This window comes from Eulemur rufifrons, chromosome 6 (genome assembly GCF_041146395.1).
Source record: "Eulemur rufifrons isolate Redbay chromosome 6, OSU_ERuf_1, whole genome shotgun sequence".
Classification (NCBI taxonomy): domain Eukaryota; kingdom Metazoa; phylum Chordata; class Mammalia; order Primates; family Lemuridae; genus Eulemur; species Eulemur rufifrons.
In genome coordinates, this window is record NC_090988.1 from 17,098,110 (window position 1) to 17,117,482 (window position 19,373).

The window sequence follows — 19,373 nt, forward strand, 5'->3', positions numbered from 1 at the left end:
AAATGTAAATTAAACCACACTGAGATGCCATCAGATTGGCACAGTTCAAAAGTTTAATAATACACTGATGGAACATGTATGAGTGAAAGGCACTTTCATTTATTGTCATTGGTATTATATATCAATACAACTTCTATGAAGTGCTATTTGGCAATATTTAATAAAGTTACAAGCACAAATACAAGTGCCTAACAATTCCATTTATTTATATTTGTTACAAATAGTCTTATGCATGTTCAGAATGACATTTATTGTTAGTACTAAAATCATAGAATTCTAAAAACTATAAAAAGAAAACATAGCAGAAAATCTTTGTGACTGTGGGTTTGGCAAAGATTTCTTAAATGTGACACCAAAAGCACAATATATAAAAGAAAAACTCATTAAATGTACTTCATCGAAATTCAAAACTTTTGTGCTTTAAAAGACACCATTAAGAAAGTGAAAACACAAACCACAGACTGGTAAAAATATTTTCAAATCATATGTCATATGAGAGACTTGTGTCCAAAATATATAAAGAACTCTTGCCATTCAATAGTCAGAAGACAAACAACCCACTTAAAAAATGGACAAAATGTTTGAATCGGTATTTCACTAAAGGTATATGAATGGCTAACAAACACATGAAATATTACAAGTCATTAGGAAAATGCAAATGAAGACCACAATAAGATACCATTTACACCCATAAAATGGCTATATTAAAACAGTGACAATGCAGAGAAACAAGAGCTCTTATACATCGGTAATGGGAATGTAAAATGGTGTAGCTGGTTTGGAAAACAGTTTGGCAGCTTCTTAAAAAGTTAGACATAAATTTACCATATGACCCAGAAATTCTTCACCCCAGAGAAATAAAAACACGTCCAAAGACTTGCATGAGAATGTTCATAGCAGCATTACTTATATAGCCAAAAAATGGAAACAAATCAAATGTTCATTGGTGAATGGATAAACAAAATGTGGTATACCCATGCAATGGACTATTCAGCAATAGAAAGAAACAAAATACTGATACATGCTATGACCATAAATGAACACTGAAAACATGTTAAGTGAGAGAAGCTAGATACAAAAGACCCCATATGGTATGATTCCATTTATATGAAACGTCCAGAAAAGGCAAATCTAACGAGAAAGAAAAGAGATTAGTGGTTACCTGGAGGGAAGGAACAGGGAGTGACTACAAGTAGCACGAGGGATCTTAAGCTTATGATGGAAATATCCTAAAACTGGATCATGGTGATGGTTGTACAACTAGGCAAATTTACTAAAAATTACTGAGAACAGGTGGAATCACTTAAGATGGATGACTTTTATGGCATGTAAATTATACTTCAATGCAATTATTTTTTAAAATGACATTTATGCAATGTTAGTCATTGCAGCATTGTAAGAACAAAAGATTAGAACCAATTTAAATGTCCATCAGTAGAGGACAGGTGAAATAAATTCTAGTGTATCTATGCAATGTGGTTACATTAAATAAGGAGTTCTTTATATGGTGTGAAATAATCTTCAGGTTTTATTAGGGGGAAAAGTACAAGATGTATGGTATGATATCATTTGTGTGAAAAATAGGGGAAGGGAGAATAATATGTACTTGAGAATTTGCTCACTCATGCCTAGAATACCTCCAGAAAGATATATAAGAAATTAATTTGTCTACGGAGAAGGCAACTGCATGGCTGGAGATGGAGGTGGTGGGAGATCTTTCACTGCATATTTGAGCCATGTGAATTATGACCTATAAAAAAAACTAAATAAAAATTAAAATAAAAAAAACTTCTATTCAAATAGAGGTTATTTGATCTTTTCATTTTTCTTTTTTTTTTTTATTTCATCTTGTTATGGGGGATACAGAATTGCAGGTTACATACGTTGCTCCTGTACCGCCTTTCCCCCCAAGTCAGAGCTCCAGGCGTGTCTGTTCCCCAGGTCGTTCACATTGCACCCATCATTTTTCTTTTACATTTTTTTCCCAATAGGTGGCGCTTCTGAAACACCATGCTTGTTTTTTTGTTTTTATTTTTATTTTATTTGAGAAAAACCCAAATTTGCTCTGATGGCCTTTCTTACCCATTTGTCACCCCTGGGAACCTTGAGTCTAGATTTAGAGCTGAAAGTCTCTCTGCTAGAATCTCTCCAAAATGTATTGCTTTGATTCTGAAAACTGGAGCCAACACCTGGATTGAAAAAAAAAAAAATGGCAATTGGTTCAGAAAACCAAATAATGCTTTCAGCCCTGTCTTCTTAACTGAAATTTCTGATAAACTGATGGGTTAGAGCTTCTGATTGATTGAATGGTTGATTGAAAGGTTAATATAGGTCAGTGGTTCTTCTTCACTAAGGGTGATTTTGCCCCAGAGGGGATGTCTGGCCACATTTTAGGTTGTCACACTAGGGGATACCACAGGTATCTGGTGGATAGAGGCCAGGGATGCTCCTATAACTCCTACAGTGCACAAAACAGCCCTCTTCACAGAGAATTAACTAGCCCAAAATGTCAATGGTGTGGATATTGAGAAACCCTAATATAGATAGGTTAAGATTAATATTCAGCATCTCTGTGACTTGACTCCCTGTTCTAAGAGGATTTACAGATAAGCACAGCATTCATATTTTCTTAGGCCAAGACAATCAGTACTGACTGACCTCAATGTTTTTAGAAAAGGGCCTCTAAAACCACCCCCCATGCCTCCCCATCCCGCACAGTCACATTTTTTTCTTTCTATTTTTAGTAGAGACGGTGAGGGGGGGCGGGGGGGAGGGGGGCTTTGTCTCACTCTTGCTCAGGCTGATCTCGAACTCCTGACCTCGAGCGATCCTCCCACCTCGGGCTCCCAGAGTGCTAGGCTTATAGGAGTGAGCCACTGCACCTGGCCCATGTGAAATAAATTATAGTGGATCTATACAATGTGGTTGCAGGTGGTGCAAAGGTACTTTCTTAGAATTGGTGTTGAAGAACCCACCTGCTCTGAGTCCTGAGCTCATTTCTTCCTCAGTTGGTTTCCTTGAAGGTGGCTGTATTGGTCATCTTCCCTATCCTTGAGGGGCTGGAAAGGACAGTACAGTTATAAGACCAGTTTTTAAATCCAATATTAATTAATCCAATGCTTATTTGTTGAATGCTTTTTTTTTTTTTTTTTTTTGAGACAGAGTCTCGCTTTGTTGCCTGGGCTAGAGTGAGTGCCGTGGCGTCAGCCTAGCTCACAGCAACCTCAAACTCCTGGGCTTAAGCAATCCTACTGCCTCAGCCTCCCGAGTAGCTGGGACTACAGGCATGCACCACCATGCCCGGCTAACTTTTTTTTCTATATATATTTTAGTTGGCCAGCTAATTTCTTTCTATTTTAGTAGAGACGGGGTCTCGCTCTTGCTGGTCTCAAACTCCTGACCTCGAGTGATCCACCTGCCTTGGCCTCCCAGAGTGCTAGGATTACAGGCGTGAGCCACCGCGCCTGGCCTTTTTTATTTGTGAGGCTTTGGAGAGGGTGCTTCATGGTCCTGGGGCTGGAAAGAGGACAAGGAGATGGAGGCTCTGTATACAGTTTTTTTGTGTGTGTGCCTCTCAGTGTCTTCCTCAACTTTTATTCACTAGATCCTGACCACAGGGTCTCTCAACCCTTTTCTTTTTTTTTTTTTTTTTGAGACAGAGTCTCGCTCTGTTGCCTGGGCTAGAGTGCCATGGCGTCAGCCTAGCTCACAGCAACCTCAAACTCCTGGGCTCAAGAAATCCTCCTGCCTCAGCCTCCTGAGTAGCTGGGATTACAGGCATGTGCCACCATGTCCGGCTCATTTTTTCTATATATATTTTTAGCTGTCTATATGATTTCTTTCTATTTTTAGTAGAGATGGGGTCTTGCTCTTGCTCAGGCTGGTCTTGAACTCCTGAGCTCAAACAATCTGCCCACCTCGGCCTCCCAGAGTGCTAGGATTACAGGTGTGAGCCACCGTGCCCGGCCTCAACCCTTTTCTTTATTTCATCTATTCTACCCAAAGGGATAACTATTCCATCATCTGGTATGCTGTAAGCAGTTCCTTATCTGCACAGTATCTTCAAACTAACTTGCCCCCAATCCCAAAGTTTTACCCCTACTAATTGCAGCAACGTCTCTTTCGTTCTTTATTCCCTTACCTGGTAGAGCTGGTCATTGGGCAACAGAGTCTGCTTGTCTGAAGCTGCACAAAAAATAAACAAAACACACACACACAGGGTAGAATGGATAACAAATCAGGTTATATTCACACAATGGAATACTAAATAGTAAGAATCATCTACACACAAATGTCTGAATAAATCTCACAAACATATTGTTGAGTGAAAGAAGCCACATGCAAGAATACTTACTATATGAGTCCCTTTACATAAAGAACAAAACCAAGTAAAATTATTCTCTATTGCTAGAAGTCAGGACAGTGCTTATTCTTGGGTATGGTTAGTGGCTGGAAGTGATCACAAGAGGGGTTTCTATGGCATTGATAATATACTCTTTTTTTTTTTTTTTTTGAGACAGAGTCTCACTCTGGTGCCCAGGCTAGAGTGCCGTGGCATCAGCCTAGCTCACAGCAACCTCAAACTCCTGGGCTCAAGTGATCCTTCTGCCTCAGCTTCCCAAGTAGCTGGAACTACAGGCACGCACCACCATGCCCAGCTAATTTTTCTATATATATTTTAGCTGTCCATATCATTTCTTTCTATTTTTAGTAGAGACAGGGTCTTGCTCTTGCTCAGGCTGGTCTCAAACTCCTGAGCTCAAACAATCCGCCCGCCTCGGCCTCCCAGAGTGCTAGGATTACAGGCGTGAGCCACCACGCCCGGCCGGTAATATACTCTTAAATTGGGTGCTGGATGTGTTTACTTGCTAAAATATTTGAGCCGTATGCTTGTTTTCTGCATGTAGGTTTTATTTCAACAAAGAATTTTTAAAAAACAGAGAGGACAAATCTGAGGGAGCTGACCCTTGAGACAGGCAAATATGATGTGATAACATCAAGTGTCCTTTTTCTCCTGCACCACAGAAACAGGCTCTCCTGACTGTACCTTAACAAGACATGCCAACTCAGACCATTTCATTGGGTCTATTTTGGTAGGAGGAAAACTGAGGGTCTCAGGTGGTCCCATATCTCATCTAAGAAGTTTCTTTTACCTCTTGACTGGCGAGCTCCCTCTTGTCCAGCAATGAAGTAGACTCCAACAGCAAGGAAGAAAATGCTGATGATTTCAGCAAAGACAAAGCCGGATACGGTGGCTGCATTGAGCTCAATGCAGTTCTGACACACTGTAGAGAAAAGGAGGGACAAGTCTCCTTCAGGGTGTGAAAGTTGTTCTTTCTGGATCTTTTCCTCCTGCCTATCAGCAGTAAGGCTCCTCCCTCTGTGGGTGCCATGGCAAAGGAAGACCCTTGGACCAAGAACTCAACCCATCTTGATGTTCCTCTGTCCCCCAGGAGTGCATGTAGTCTAACTACCAGGAGCTAGGTGGAACAGAAGGAAGACTAGACCCTTACTTCCACACTCTACTGCTCTCCACTCCTCAATGCCACTCAGCTTGTAATCACCTTGTAACCCTGTCTCCCCCCACCCCCACTCAGTTTTTAGGAGTTGCAGAATTGCTCTAATCCCTGGAACCTACCCAAAGATAAGCAAGGCTTTACAGGTTTGGCTATGCTTTTTCAAGAAGCCAAGAGAACTGTTTTGTAATATTTAGAAAGAGGCAAGCTGAGATTACGAGAACTGGGTATTATAACACTGTTTAGCATCTATTTCCACCTTTACCCTGATAGTAGGCTCACCAGAACAGCAAGTACTGCCTAATTTCACAACAAACAAACCAAAGGGGATTACATACTTCTGTAATACACTTGGAGTGGTTTTGAAGTATCCTTTAATCCTTGACACCAGTATATCCCTTGAGGGTCGTTGGTACTACTTCCCAGATTCCATATAGTTTTACTTCCATTTAGAGAGGCTATTATCTTTCCATCTTTAAACCATTTGATATTTTTGTCCTTCAAGTCACATGTCAGAACTACTGAACCATCTTCTCGAGTTTCATCCACCTTTACCAAATTGTTTTCTGTAAAGGGAAAAGCCACGGTTCTGTTAAGGATCTTGCCTCTAAAATTCTCGCTGCCCCAGGATACCAGAAGACTATTAAGCAAACATTAACGTACACATGAATCAAATAGAGATCTTGTTAAAATTTCAGGTTCTGGAAGAAGGTTACACAGCCTGAGCTGGCCCTTCTACTGCTCCTCAGATGACTTCTATTGGCATGTCCAAGACCACAGACATCCTTTTAAACATGAAATCCATGAAGTTCAATTGAGAATACTTTCCTACAAGGAAGCTCCCAACGATTTCCTTTTTTCATTTCTTCTGCTCTGTTTATATAGTTTGATACGTTTACATGTCTATGAAGATACAGATCATAATTTAAACATATAACTTTTTTTAGGAGCAGTTAATGGGATACCATGAGAAAACAGCACTGTTTTAAAAGTTCAAATGTTTCACAACAATGCCAACAATTTATTGGCATCTACTGTGTTTCATGTTCTAAGATAACAAAAACTATTGCTGAAGAAAAAGAAATTTGAAAAAGGAAAGAAACTGTAGTTAAAACTATATGAAACAACAGCTTACTTTGAAATACAAAAAGAAATAAAATAAGAAAAAAAGAATTCAGGTTCTATTTAGTAGTTCTGGGGAGGGGAGATTCTGCATTGCTAACATGCGCCCAGGTCAAGCCAGGGCTCCTGGTTCACGGGTCACACTTTGAGACATGTCTAGCTACCAAGGGTCCTGTTTCTCCTGTGAGGACCAGAAGTTAAATGCTTATCGACAGGAAGGCTGCCCAGAATGGGTCATGATAGGCCACTGATTTGGTTGACAATGGAAACATCAACTATCACCCATCATCCCATTCTTTCTAAACTGTTCACTCCTACAGGACTACTGTTGTAGGAAGCCATATTTCCGTGACTTTTCTCAGAGTTAGAGGATAGAAAGAAGCCATTTCTTTTACCTTTTTTTGACTGGGCCACAGTACCTGTAAAGACAGAATAGAGACAGAGAATCAGATCAGCTAGGCATGGACTTATTCAGAAGCCCCAAGGTATTCCCCTGGTCATTTGAGGCCAAGATCAAGAGAGATCCTAATCCATGGAAATGACAATATCTATATCTACTTTCCTGGCTTGTAGCCTAAATCACCAAATTGAATTTGAGATGTTGATAAAGAATTTGTCTGGTCTTTGTCTTGGCTTCCTGGGAGGGAGTTTCTAACTCTTGGAATTTCATGAGTGTTGGGAATGCCTTTGTTATTGGTGATGGACTCAGCCCACACCTGAGTTTATACTAAGGAGATGACTCAAGATGGTACTGGTCAAGACCAACCATATGGATAGAAGATCAGGACTTAAAAACCAGCGATATCATAATTAGCCGGGCATGGTGGCGCATGCCTGTAGTCCCAGCTACTCGGGAGGCTGAGGCAGTAGGATCACTTAAGCCCAGGAGTTTGAGGTTGCTGTGAGCTAGGCTGACGCCACGGCACTCACTCTAGCCAGGGCGACAAAGCGACACTCTGTCTCAAAAAAAAAAAAAAAAAAAACAACAACAACAACAACAACAAAAACAAAACCAGCGATATCAGTCCTGGGGGCTGGAGGGGGCTAGAAATTGAGTTCAGTCAAGTGGCCAATGATTCAATCAGTCATGACTGTGTAAAGATGCCTCAATAAAAACCTGGTGGAGCTTCCTGGTTGGTGAACACATCAATGTACTGGGAGGGCCATGTGTTCTGATACCACAGGGAGAGGGTATGGAAGCTCTGTGTTAGGGACCCTCCCAGAACTTGCTCTATGTGTCTCTTCATTTAGCTGGTCCTGATTTTATTTTCTATAATAAAACTGTAATGGGAAGTATAGCACTTTCCTAAGTTCAGTGAGACATTCTAGCAAGTTATCAAACATGAGGTGGGGGGGGGTCATGGGGACCTTTTGGATTTGTATCCAATTTCTCATACATGTGAGTGGTCTGAGGACCCCTGAACTTGTAGCCAGCATTTAAAGTGAGGGCAGTCTTGTTGTGAACCATGCCCTTAACCTGTGGAGCCTGACACTAAATATGAGGGGTTAGCATCAAAATTGTATTGCAGTATAAGTAAGGGTATTGCGTGTATAGTCCAGAATGTTATGCTCCTTTAAAAGCAGCTTAAACCCTGGCAAGGAGTGGGCAAGCCCTAGCTAAAGCCTTTTAGAGCTGAGTTACTTATAAAATGTTCAGCCTTCGTGATCCATTTTTTGTAGAAACCCTGGATGTCCCAGGGGAGTTAGCTATTCAGTTAGCCCTCAAATCTGTCTCAAAACCCAGAGTAAGTAGAGTTGCATGATACATGTGCTGCAGAGACCTAGCACTGGAATTCATTTCAATTAGATCTAATCTAAACATTTACTGAGCACGCTTATAACCTGACATGTCTAGGCATTGTGAAGGAAAACAATGGTGATATGAAGAATCGGTTGCTGCTCCAAACAGTTCACAGTGAAGTGTAAGAAATAAATAGGGAATTAATGTAATATAACTTATAAATTATCTTGTAGTATTTATATAAGTGCATATGAAAGGGGGTAGAAGCTACTAATTTTGCCCACAGGGGAGGGTCAGGGAAAGCTTAATAGAGAAGGTGACACTTGGCTGGGCCTTCAAGAATGAGTGGGGAATTTACCAGAGAAAGGCATTCTGAGTAGAAAGAATAGATGAAAAAGATACAGATTTGGAAAATGACAAGAGAGGTAGTGTGGCTAGAGGAAGAGTGTGTGATAGGGAGAGGTGGTCAGGAGTCAAAGTATGATGGAAGTTGTTGGAAGGAGTCAACTGTCTTAGAACCTCGTGCAGGGCTGAACTGCTTAAGAATAGTACCCAGCACAGTGCCTGAAACATGATGGGAGCTTTATATTTGCTGAATGAATGCATGAATGAATAAATGAGTGAATGGAAAAAAAAACAAGACAAACAGTTAAACAGATTTCTTACTAGCCCTTCTTCCCAATGATCTGGACACCATGGGAGGACAAAGAGACTCCTCATTCTAACTCAGATTCCATAGGAAAGGAGATTGGACTGATCAGTGACATCTTTTAATTTAGCATATCTGAGTGCTGTTTCCTTTGAGGATTTGAGAGCTCAAATAGCCAAATTTCTGGGTTGGCTGATGTGAGAACTCCCAGATGGAGGAGACACTGCTCAAGTTCACACAGCTCACTGGTGGCCTAGCGGGACCCGAAGCTCAGGTTTTCTACTGCTCAGCCCAGCGCTCTTTCCACCACATCCAGCTGCCTCACTCAGGCTTCAGCCCTGCCCCTCAGCCTCTGTTGTCTTTAGCTGGCTCTTTCTCCCACGTCCTCAAAAATAATTCGAAACTCTCACTGTCCCCTTCAAGTCTCCCACTTGGCCATCACCCAGCTCAGTTTCAGGTATTGTCTCCCACCTAGTGTTTTGAGAACACACATGCTGTTAGGGCCCTTTCTTTCCATTCACAAGCCTAGCTGTGGCTGGAGCCATCTGCACGTCCTTTCTTCTAATCTCAGAGGGTAACGTTGCATTTGCCCTCGGTGCCCTTGACCCCACCCTTGACTCCATCCTTCCAACATCAACTCCAAGACCTTGCTCTACTCATCTCCTTTAGCCTAGAAATGTGCTCGAGTGTCTCCCACCCTCAAAAACATTTCTTCTTAGACTCTACTTCCTCCTTCTCAATCTCTTCTCTGTTCTCATCCAAATTTCCTTAAAAAATAGTCTACATTGCTGTTCTTTATCACCTCACCTTCATCTCTATTCAATTCCATTGGTTTACACTCACACTACCCCATCAAAACTGTTCTAAGTCACCCATGACCTTTATTTTGTCAAAGCCCACAGATTTAAACTTTTAAATATATTCTTTTTTTTTTTTTGCAGTATAAGAGAGTATCGGCCGGGCGCGGTGGCTCACGCCTGTAATCCTAGCACTCTGGGAGGCCGAGGCGGGTGGATCGCTCAAGGTCAGGAGTTCGAGACCAGCCTGAGCAAGAGCGAGACCCCGTCTCTACTAAAAATAGAAAGAAATTATATGGACAACTAAAAATATATAGAAAAAATTAGCCGGGCATGGTGGCGCGTGCCTGTAATCCCAGCTACTTGGGAGGCTGAGGCAGTAGGATCGCTTGAGCCCAGGAGTTTAAGGTTGCTGTGAGCTAGGCTGACACCACAGCACTCTAGCCTGGGCAACAGAGCGAGACTCTGTCTCAAAAAAAAAAAGAGAGAGTATCAAGCAAAAAACTTTAAAATATATTCTTAATTTAGTGAACTCTCTTTAACATTTTATACTCTTGGTAATTCTCTCCTTCTAGAAGCTCTCTATTCCCTTGGTTTCTGTGGTATCACACTCATCTGATTATTATAGCACTTTCCTGGGGTGTTTTTTTCTCTAAATGCCCCTTAAAAGTTTATGTCCACACAGTTCCATTTATGTCCTCACAGTTCCATCTTCAGCCCCCTCTTCTTCATATCACACATGGTACTTTATGATTTCAACAACTTCCATGGTTTTAGCTTCTGCCAGTGTGTCTAGACTCCAGGTATCAACCTAGTTCATCCACTTCCTGTTGGGTATTTTTAACTGAATATTTGTGCAGGTTTCCCACACTGTCCCTTATACTCAGTTTGGCAACATTAAAACTTATCTCTTCAGTTACACTGTGAGCTCTTTAGAGTATAAGCTTTTTATTCATTTTTATATCCTCCTGGCCTATCACATATTAGGATCTCACACGTACTTGTTGACCAGTTGACTAACTGAGTGAATGAATGCTTCATAGATCCACTGCTAAGCCCGGCTCTGAATTAGGGAGCACATATCTTTTCCTTTCAGTTTCCTGGCCTATGCCCCTTTGGGCTCTGCTCAAATGTAAGATGGCGGCAGCAGGGTCCTCTCTCTAGCCAGTTAGGTATCCTGTTTTGATTTCTCGGAGACAAGGACCCCATTTCTCCCATTGGACACTGCCTCTTCTCTAGCAGAGAACAGCAAGAGGCTCCATTTTTTGCCACTCTTTCTTTGAACTTTAAGGTGACAGACAGCTGAGGCGGACTCAAGGTTAGGGATCCCAATATTCCTGTCTCCCTGGTGATGGCCTTTTCCCTTGGGCCCTTTTCCGGGTTGCAGGCCCTTACCTTGAAGAAGAATGATAGCTAGGATCAGGCCGGCCAGACCCTTCCCTTGCTCCATGTCAGTCTCCGTCCTTCCCTCCGCAGAAGCCTTGAACAGCCCTTAGCAGCCAGCGGCTTGTGCGGCAGCTAGACTGGCTCCACCCACCACCTTTGGGCTGGGGCCCCTGCGAGAAGGCAAGAACCCAGAGCCTCCACCCTCTGCTGCAAGTGTGGGCAGCAGGGGCCTCAGCAGAGCTGCAGGTGCAGACGCCTTTTGCTTTTCTGTTAAGGAGTGGAGGGTGGGAGGGAGAGGGAGAGAGTGCTGGATTCGCACTCAGAGACTCACCTTGCGCACAGAACTACTCTGGATGCTGGCTGGGAGATGGTCCAGGGCCGTCTTCGTGAGGGAGATAAATGTCCCTGCCACCGGTTGTTGCTAGGACGGCAGTCAGTTGTTGCTTGTGGCTGTTTGTTTTTGCTATAACTAATGAATTTAGGTGGGACTCTTAGGCACTTGGGGCTAAAGCTCCAAATGCAAAGTCACCTCAGTTCAGGGCTTCATTCAGGGATTGTTTTTCACTGTTCTTCTGAGATCATCAAAGAGGTGCCTGCCTGGAAGGGAATAGGTGGGACGATTCCAAGAAGACAGGCCAGCACATTTCCAGGGACCAGGATCTGGACCGAGTGTCTAGGATCTTAGGCCCCTTTGTCCCGCAGCCAGTCAGTTATTGAGTCAACACAAATTTACAGAGCTCCCAATATGTGCCAGGCGCAACATACAGCAGTGAGACATGACTCTGTCCTCGGGTAAATGAAAGTTTAACGGAGGCAGTGTGAAAACTTTGAGATTTCCATAGGCCACAGGGGAAAAAAGGTTATTTGTCTCCTGCAGAGGCTCAATTCTGTCTGGGAGTCAATTATATGGTTACTAATAACTACGTCTTACTGAGCACACACGGTGTGGCAGCCACCATGCAAACATTTTATTCAAATCCTTATAACAATACTAAGGGAATCAGGCTCTGAAAAATTTCATGACTTGGCCCCGGCCCTACGGGTAGGCAGTGTTGGAGCCAGGATTCAAATCTCTGGCTGGGGGGCTCTAAGGCCCAACCCCCCACTGGCAAGAAGCTGCTCCATCTAGTGTCCCAGGCTGCTCAGTTCTGAGAAAGACCAGCTTCCAGACGAACCTAGCTGGTATGGCTTGTGCTACAAGGCTCACAGCTTCTCTCAAGGGGCTTTGAGAGGTGGCAGTTTTTAGGAGGTGAGTAAATGTAGTTATATTGTCAACAGGGGCTCTGAAGTTCAGGAAACCTTTTCCATATTCTCTGCCAGCTCCCTGCTCAGAGAAAGAGCAATTTGCACCTGCTTCCTTCCTACCCAACCCCTGCCCTACCCCCACCCTCACAGTCTCCCCTTGTCAAAGACAGAGAGCAGAGAAGCAGACATCTTCTAGTTCCTCCCCAACTCTACTTTTTCCGGTGCCTGTGAGTCAGTTGGGGGAGGGCAGCTCTCACCCTGGCTGATAGTTTGGTGACCTGGCTTTATATACTGGATGAATTCCGCTGGGAGATGGAACACAGCAGGTTTCTGGCTGGTCTGATACTGGCTGCCCTTCTCCCCCAAGGTAAGCCTACTCCAAGTGGGTGGGGGAAGGGACCTGAGAGGGACGTGACCACTGGGAGCGAGGTCTACTTGAAAATGCTTCTCGGCCGGGCGCGGTGGCTCACGCCTGTAATCCTAGCACTCTGGGAGGCCGAGGTGGGCGGATCGTTTGAGCTCAGGAGTTCGAGACCAGCCTGAGCAAGAGCGAGACCCCATCTCTACTAAAAATAGAAAGAAATTATATGGACAGCTAAAAATATATATATAGAAAAAATTAGCCGGGCATGGTGGTGCATGCCTGTAGTCCCAGCTACTCGGGAGGCTGAGACAGGAGGATCGCTTGAGCTCAGGAGTTTGAGGTTGCTGTGAGCTAGGCTAACGCCACGGCACTCACTCTAGCCTGGGCAACAGAGTGAGACTCTGTCTCAAAAAAAAAAAAAAAAAAAAAGAAAGAAAATGCTTCTCAACACTAGCTTCAATTCACCAGGCACCGTAGGGTGTCAGGAGGACAGGGCTGGGATGTAGCACAGGGTCTGGGAAACAGGCTATGGGCACTGAATGACTCCAGCCAGGGGTATGTATTGGCCTTGCATGTCTCTCCGTAGGCCTTAGATCAGAGATCTATATGGTTCAGCGTGTGTGTGCCTGAACCTAGGGCGGCGATGGGAACAGAGCTACACGCACTGTTCCTCCCAGGGCTGATGGCCTCTGGGATCAGGACTCTTGGTCCTTTGGCCAGATTACACCACCCTTGGAGCCATGCCACAGCACTTAGGGTAGTGCTTTAAGAGAAAAGTTAACTTTAGGTTGAGCAGGAGTTGGGGCAGATTTGGGGGGTTATTAAATAGTTAGTGGGATTTCAACTCACGCCAATTTGCCAGTTTCAGTTTTAAAACTGGAAGTCCCGTGTCCCAGCAACCCCCTCAATCCCAAGCAAGCTGGGTCCAATGATCACCTAATAGTCAACTGTACTGGGACACCCAGGATTTCCACTGGAAACAGATCCCCAAGGGAGACATGACTGTAGGATTGGAAGCATTTGATGTACACGTGTCTCCCTAAGTAAACATGCATATACTCCTGACCTGCTTCAGAGGTATGAGAAGCAGCTACTTTGGGGTTTTCTAGAAGGTGTCTGGTATCCAAACTGGTGACTGAATGTGAAGCTCAGGGAGAATGTAGATTCCACTATTCCCTGGGTTTGGAGGTACAGATTCTAGTACCTCTGCGGACTGTGGAGATGCTCTCAGGCTGTCAAAGCAATTCAATGGACCTAGAAAGGTGCTCTGCTCACCTCCAGCTCTTTAACTCTCCACAAGACTTGACTTGTGTGAAACTCTAGGAATGGATTCAATGATTTTTTTTTTTCTGTTTCCCTCCTCTTAACCAAGGGTGGAACAACCAAAAATCTGTACACGGGCCTTGCCCTGGACCACTGCTGGACCACTGGGCTGGTGACTCACACCAGCTTCTCCTTACCTGCAGCCACCCTTGGCCCTGGGAAAGGCTTTGGTCGTGAGAGTCCTATGCTCTTGGCTGTTGTCATGGCAGGGATAATAGGGAGGGGAGAGGACAAGAAGTTGGGATGGAAGTGTTGGAGGTGGCTGGGAAGTAGACTTAAACATTTTCTTGAAGAAAGAATGCAGACACCTTCAATGAGGAATGCCCTTTTGCCCTCCCATGGTCTCTTGCTTGCTTCGGCCATGCATGCTCCCTCCTCCTCTCCAGTGGTCTGAAGACATTTTTAGGAAGGTTCTTGGATGGATCCAGCCCCAAGCTTTCCACTTTTGCTCTAAGTCCCTCAGGACCTGTTTTCTGCTGGGAATGCATCCTCGTGCCCTCCCTGGCCCCTGCAGTTTGTGGGAGAACTTCCTGAAGGCTTTTTCTTATGAGTTCTGTCTCTCCCAGTAGAAACCATAAACTGTCCTAGACTAGGAAAGTGATCTTTCTCAAGCACGAGCCTGAGCAGAACAAGGGGCCTGGAGCAGACCCAAGAGCTGCCTCCAACTGTGGTCTTGTTTTTCCCCTTAGTGAGCCCCTTCAAGATACCTGTGGAGGAACTTGAGGACAGAGTGTTTTTGAATTGCAATGCCAGCATCACATGGCTAGAGGGAACGATGGGAACATTCTTGTCAGAGAACAAACGCCTGGACCTGGGAAAACGTGTCCTGGACCCACGAGGAATGTATAGCTGTAATGGGACAGATACACATGGCAACAAAGTATCTACTGTGCAAGTTTATTATCGAAGTAGGTGCCTCCTGGACCCTTTGGGTTGGAATGGATGGGGCCTCTGGATGTGAGAACTTTCTGGCTAGAGGGGCTGTGGTGAACCCATCTGTTCTCTAAACAAACTATAGTCATTCATAATGTACAAGCTACATTTGGGGGTATTAAAATGGGAGAGAGAGCTTAACTAAGCAGGACGGAGCAGTAGGGGCCTTGTTACTGCAGCCTTGTTGGTAGAGGGTCTGGCCCACTGCCACTGCCCTGTCTAAGATGAGATTACTTCTTGGCTCTCCTTGGGGATTCTTTGGGATGAAGGGTGGAGGTAGATGTGGCAAAGCCATCACCAGGCATTTCTCCCAGGATCTTACTGAACTTTGGGTCTTGGCATGAGAGGTCCTATGGCTGCCCTAGAAAGCAGAGATGGTTCCCTGAACTTAAAGGCTGTCTACCCTTTTTCCCTCTTCCCTTCCCCCACAGTGTGCCAGAACTGTGTGGAGATGGACCCAGCCTCCCTGGCTGGCATCATCATCACTGACATCATTGCCACTCTGCTCCTCGCTTTGGGAGTCTACTGCTTTGCTGGACATGAAACTGGAAGGCTCTCTGGGGGTTAGTGGAGGGGCAGTGTGTGTGTGTGTGTGTGTGTGTGTGTGTGTGCCAGCCAATGAGCTCAAGTGCCAGCTAAGGATTGGGGCTGGTGGTAGGTTCAGTCTCATCTGGGAGTCACTCTTGCAATCTACTAAGGACTTCTACAACAAATTCTTCTTGTTAGAAGAGTTTGTGGGCACACATTGTTCATGCAGATTTCTGGGGGTGTGAGAGGGTGTGACCAGCTGTAGTGCCCCTGCAGTGTTCATGGGGTCTCACTTTCCCATCCTCCTAGACAGTTGATGACTCTCTTTCTCTGTTTTTTCTAGCAGGTGACACTCAAGCTCTGTTAAGGAATGACCAGGTCTATCAGGTGAGCCCTGAGGGGAAGGAGGCATGAATGAGAGGAGGAGTGAGTGGAGACAGAGAGGCTGACACTACCTGTGCTGCTCATGTGTGAAGGGTCCTGGTGGGGCATTCCTGGATGGGGGTGACTGGAGAGGTGAGGCATGAGCGCTCATCCCCAGGGCCTGCTGGGTCCTCCCCGGGAGGGTTCTGCCCCTACTTTCTGACTGTTCCCCCTTCTCCTCTCTTAGCCCCTCCGAGATCGGGAGGATGTTCAGTACAGCAGTATTGGAGGAAACTGGCCTCGGAAGAAGTGAACGTGGGACTGGTGGCTTCTAAAAACATTGGTTATCAATTGTACCTTCCCTTCTTGCTCAGCCAATAAAGAAATCCTCTTTCACTCAGCAGGTGCCTGGACTTTTCAAGGCTCCTGGGCAAAGGATGGCAGCTGTCCTGACTTGGTTGGGACCTTGCCCTCCCTACCCACCTGTGTCCTTCCTTCATCTCTTCCCTTCCTCTGCTCCACACGGATGGTGTGATGGGCAGTCTCCCACCACACCCTGGCCCTCTGGTGTTTCTAGCCCAGTGGGCTCCCTGAGGGAAGGGTTCTCCCCACCACACGCCCGTGGCTACTTATTGGCTCCAGTCACCTATCACAAAGCTCCCAGGGTTTGTGCTGCCTCCCCACAGCCACAGGCAGGCTGCTGTGTTCAGGAGCCCAGCCACACAGAAGTTTCCATGACGTCATGAGCGGGGGCAGTGGCAACATCAAGGTACCGGGGACTCACTTTTCACCAAGACTCAGAGTGTGTGTGTGACAAAGTCCCACTGCTGCAAAGGGGCTGGCCTCAGCTTTATGGCCCTGTTGAGTGGTTGCCACCAGCTGTATCAAAGGTGCCAATTTATCTTCCTTTCCCCAGGATTTGTCCCTGGCTTGCTCCTGCCTTATACGTGATAAACTGGGATCAGAATCCCTTCATCCATTAAAACACATTATCCCTCTCCATCTACTTGGAAAGCTAGAGTTTGAGATTGGATGGGGGCTTGGGAAATTTTTAATAGGTGTCATTGTCAGCCAGTGGGTTAGTGGTGGTTCTGCAACTTTGGAAGCCTGAGAAATATATTAAAAATATAGATACTTTAGGTTCCATTCTAGAGATGGGGTTCCTGGGTGATTCTGAAGCAGCTGAAATTGAGAGTCTCTGGTTTAGAGGAAGAATTGACGCCACTTACTCTTTTGTGTCCTTTATGACAGTTCCTGGATCCCAGGGCTGGGAACCCCTCTTTTTTCTTTTCTTTTCTTTTCTTTCTTTCTTTCTTTTTTTTTTTTTTTTTTTGAGACAGAGACTCACTCTGTTGCCTTGGGTAGAGTACAGTGGCATCATCATAGCTCACAGCAACCTCAAACTCCTGGGCTCAAGCAATCCTCTGCCTAAGTCTCCCAAATAGCTGGAACTACAGGCATGCACCAGTACACCCAGCTAGTTTTTCTATTTTTAGTAGAGATGGAGTTTCACTCTTGCTCAGGCTGGTCTCAAACTCCTGAGCTCAAGCAATTCTCTCGCCTTGGCCTTCCAGAGTGCTAGGATTACAGGTGTGAGCCACTGCACCAGCCGAACCCCTCCTTTTGTTCTCAGATTTCACAAATAATTTAAAGAGCTTCAGGAGAGTTTAATAACAGTGGGAGTTTCCTAGACCAGGATTTCCAAAGGAGAAAGGAATTAACAACCACATAGCCAAAGACCAGGGTGATTCTGCTCACCATCTCCTCAAGATGCACACAGACTCTAATTTCACGAGAGACAGAATGAACTTCCAGTCTGCATATACGTCATTCTTGATTTATCCCTACCCTTTCTATCCTTACCACTGTAGTCCTCCTAACCCAAGCCTCTTCTTTCTCCCTGGATCCCTCTACCCTGGGCATCCCTTCCCTGGCCTGTATCTCACCCATGCTTGGGATCCTTCCCATATCCTGCACACTTCTCAATACTTTGTACTCCTCATATTCTCTCACGTCCCCCACTCACCAGTTCTCAGCGTTGGCTGCACTTTGGAATCTCCTAGGGAGATTTAAAAATACCAGTGCCAGGTGAGTGCAGTGGCAAGCACCTGTAGTTGCAGCTACTCAGGAGGCCGAGGTGGGAGGATGGTTTGAGGCCAGGAGTTTGAGGCCTCAGTGCACTGATTGTGCCTGTGAATAGCCACTGCACTCCATCCTAATCAACATAGCAAAACCCTGTCACTCGCTCCCCCCGCCAAAAAACCCCAAAACTGGTGCCTGGGTGCCACTCCCAGAGATTCTGATTTTATGGATCTAGGGCGCAGCTTGAGCATCAGGACTTTTAAAACTGCTTAAGATGATTGTGATGTGAAGTTGAGAAACACTGCCTTCCATCAGAACCCTTCTGGAAACTTGTGTCCTGTCTGGCTCTTTGTTTTGGTGCTTTTGAAAAACAGCTTTATGGGCCAGGCACGGTGGTTCACACCTGTAATCCTAGTACTTTGGGAGGCTGAGACAGGATTGCTTGGGGCCAGGAGTTCAAGACCAACTTGGGCAACATCACGAGACTCCCATCTCTACAAAAAATAGAAAAGTTAGCCTGATGTGGTGGTGTGCACCTGCAGTCCCAGCTACTGAGGAGGTTGAGGCAGGAAGATCGCTTGAGCCTAGGAGATTGAGTTTGCAGTGAGCTCTGATGATGCTACTGCCCTCATACCCGGGCAACAGAATAAGACCCTGTCTCCAAAAAACAAACAAACCCTCCAAAACCACAGCTTAAGGAAAACTGACATGAATAAATTGTACACATTTAAAATACAAAATGTGGTAAGTTTTGACATATGTATCCACTGGTGAAACATCATCACAATCAAAATGATGAGCATTTCCAACACCCTGAAAAGATCCTTTAAAGAAAGTTGTTTTGACTATGTTAAATCCTTTGCACTCCCATTTGAATTGGCTTCTCAGTTATTACAAAAATGCCTTCTGGGATTTGATCAGAATTTCACTGAATTTATAGATCAATTCAAAATTAACATGTTAACAATATTGAGTCTTCTAATCCATGAATATATCTTTTATCATATTTCTCCCCAAGTAATATTTTTGATGCTATTGTATATGGTATTTAAAAATTTTAATTTCCAATTGTTTATTGCTAGTATATAAAAATACAACTAATTTTTGTATATTGATCTTGTACCCTGCAAACTTGCTAAACTCACTTATTAATTCTAGTAGCTACCAAACATTGGGTATTCTACATAGACAATCATATTATCTGTGAACAAAACTGTTTCAATTTTTACTTTCCTATTTGTTTCTGTTTCTTGGCTTATTGGACTGGCTAGTACCTCTAGTACAATGTTGAATAGAAGTGGAGAACATTCTTTTCTTGTTCATG

The 19,373-nt window shown here is 44.5% G+C and overlaps 2 protein-coding genes across 4 annotated transcripts; one reads left to right on the forward strand and one right to left on the reverse strand.

The window, feature by feature from the left end:
- Positions 1–2,033: 2,033 nt before the first annotated feature.
- Positions 2,034–11,275, reverse strand: CD3G (CD3 gamma subunit of T-cell receptor complex). The gene is made up of 7 exons (XM_069468873.1): positions 11,221–11,275; positions 7,034–7,057; positions 5,855–6,082; positions 5,154–5,285; positions 4,142–4,185; positions 2,976–3,059; positions 2,034–2,189 (listed from the first exon to the last, which is right to left on the reverse strand). Exons 1-6 carry the CDS (start codon positions 11,273–11,275, stop codon positions 2,994–2,996), a joined length of 549 nt encoding a protein of 182 aa, XP_069324974.1. The 3' UTR covers positions 2,034–2,189; positions 2,976–2,993.
- Positions 11,276–12,671: 1,396 nt separating this feature from the next.
- On the forward strand, positions 12,672–16,490 carry CD3D (CD3 delta subunit of T-cell receptor complex). 3 transcript variants are annotated; one of them, XM_069468874.1, is made up of 5 exons: positions 12,672–12,823; positions 14,833–15,051; positions 15,508–15,639; positions 15,948–15,991; positions 16,215–16,367. In XM_069468874.1, the coding sequence occupies exons 1-5, from the start codon at positions 12,769–12,771 to the stop codon at positions 16,278–16,280; spliced, it is 516 nt and encodes a 171-aa protein (XP_069324975.1). In that variant the 5' UTR covers positions 12,672–12,768; the 3' UTR covers positions 16,281–16,367. The 3 variants fall into 3 exon arrangements, with proteins under 3 accessions (XP_069324975.1, XP_069324977.1, XP_069324976.1); XM_069468875.1 differs by having other exon boundaries at positions 12,714–12,823; positions 15,951–15,991; positions 16,215–16,330; XM_069468876.1 differs by lacking the exon at positions 15,508–15,639 and having other exon boundaries at positions 16,215–16,490.
- The last annotated feature ends 2,883 nt before the right edge of the window (positions 16,491–19,373 follow it).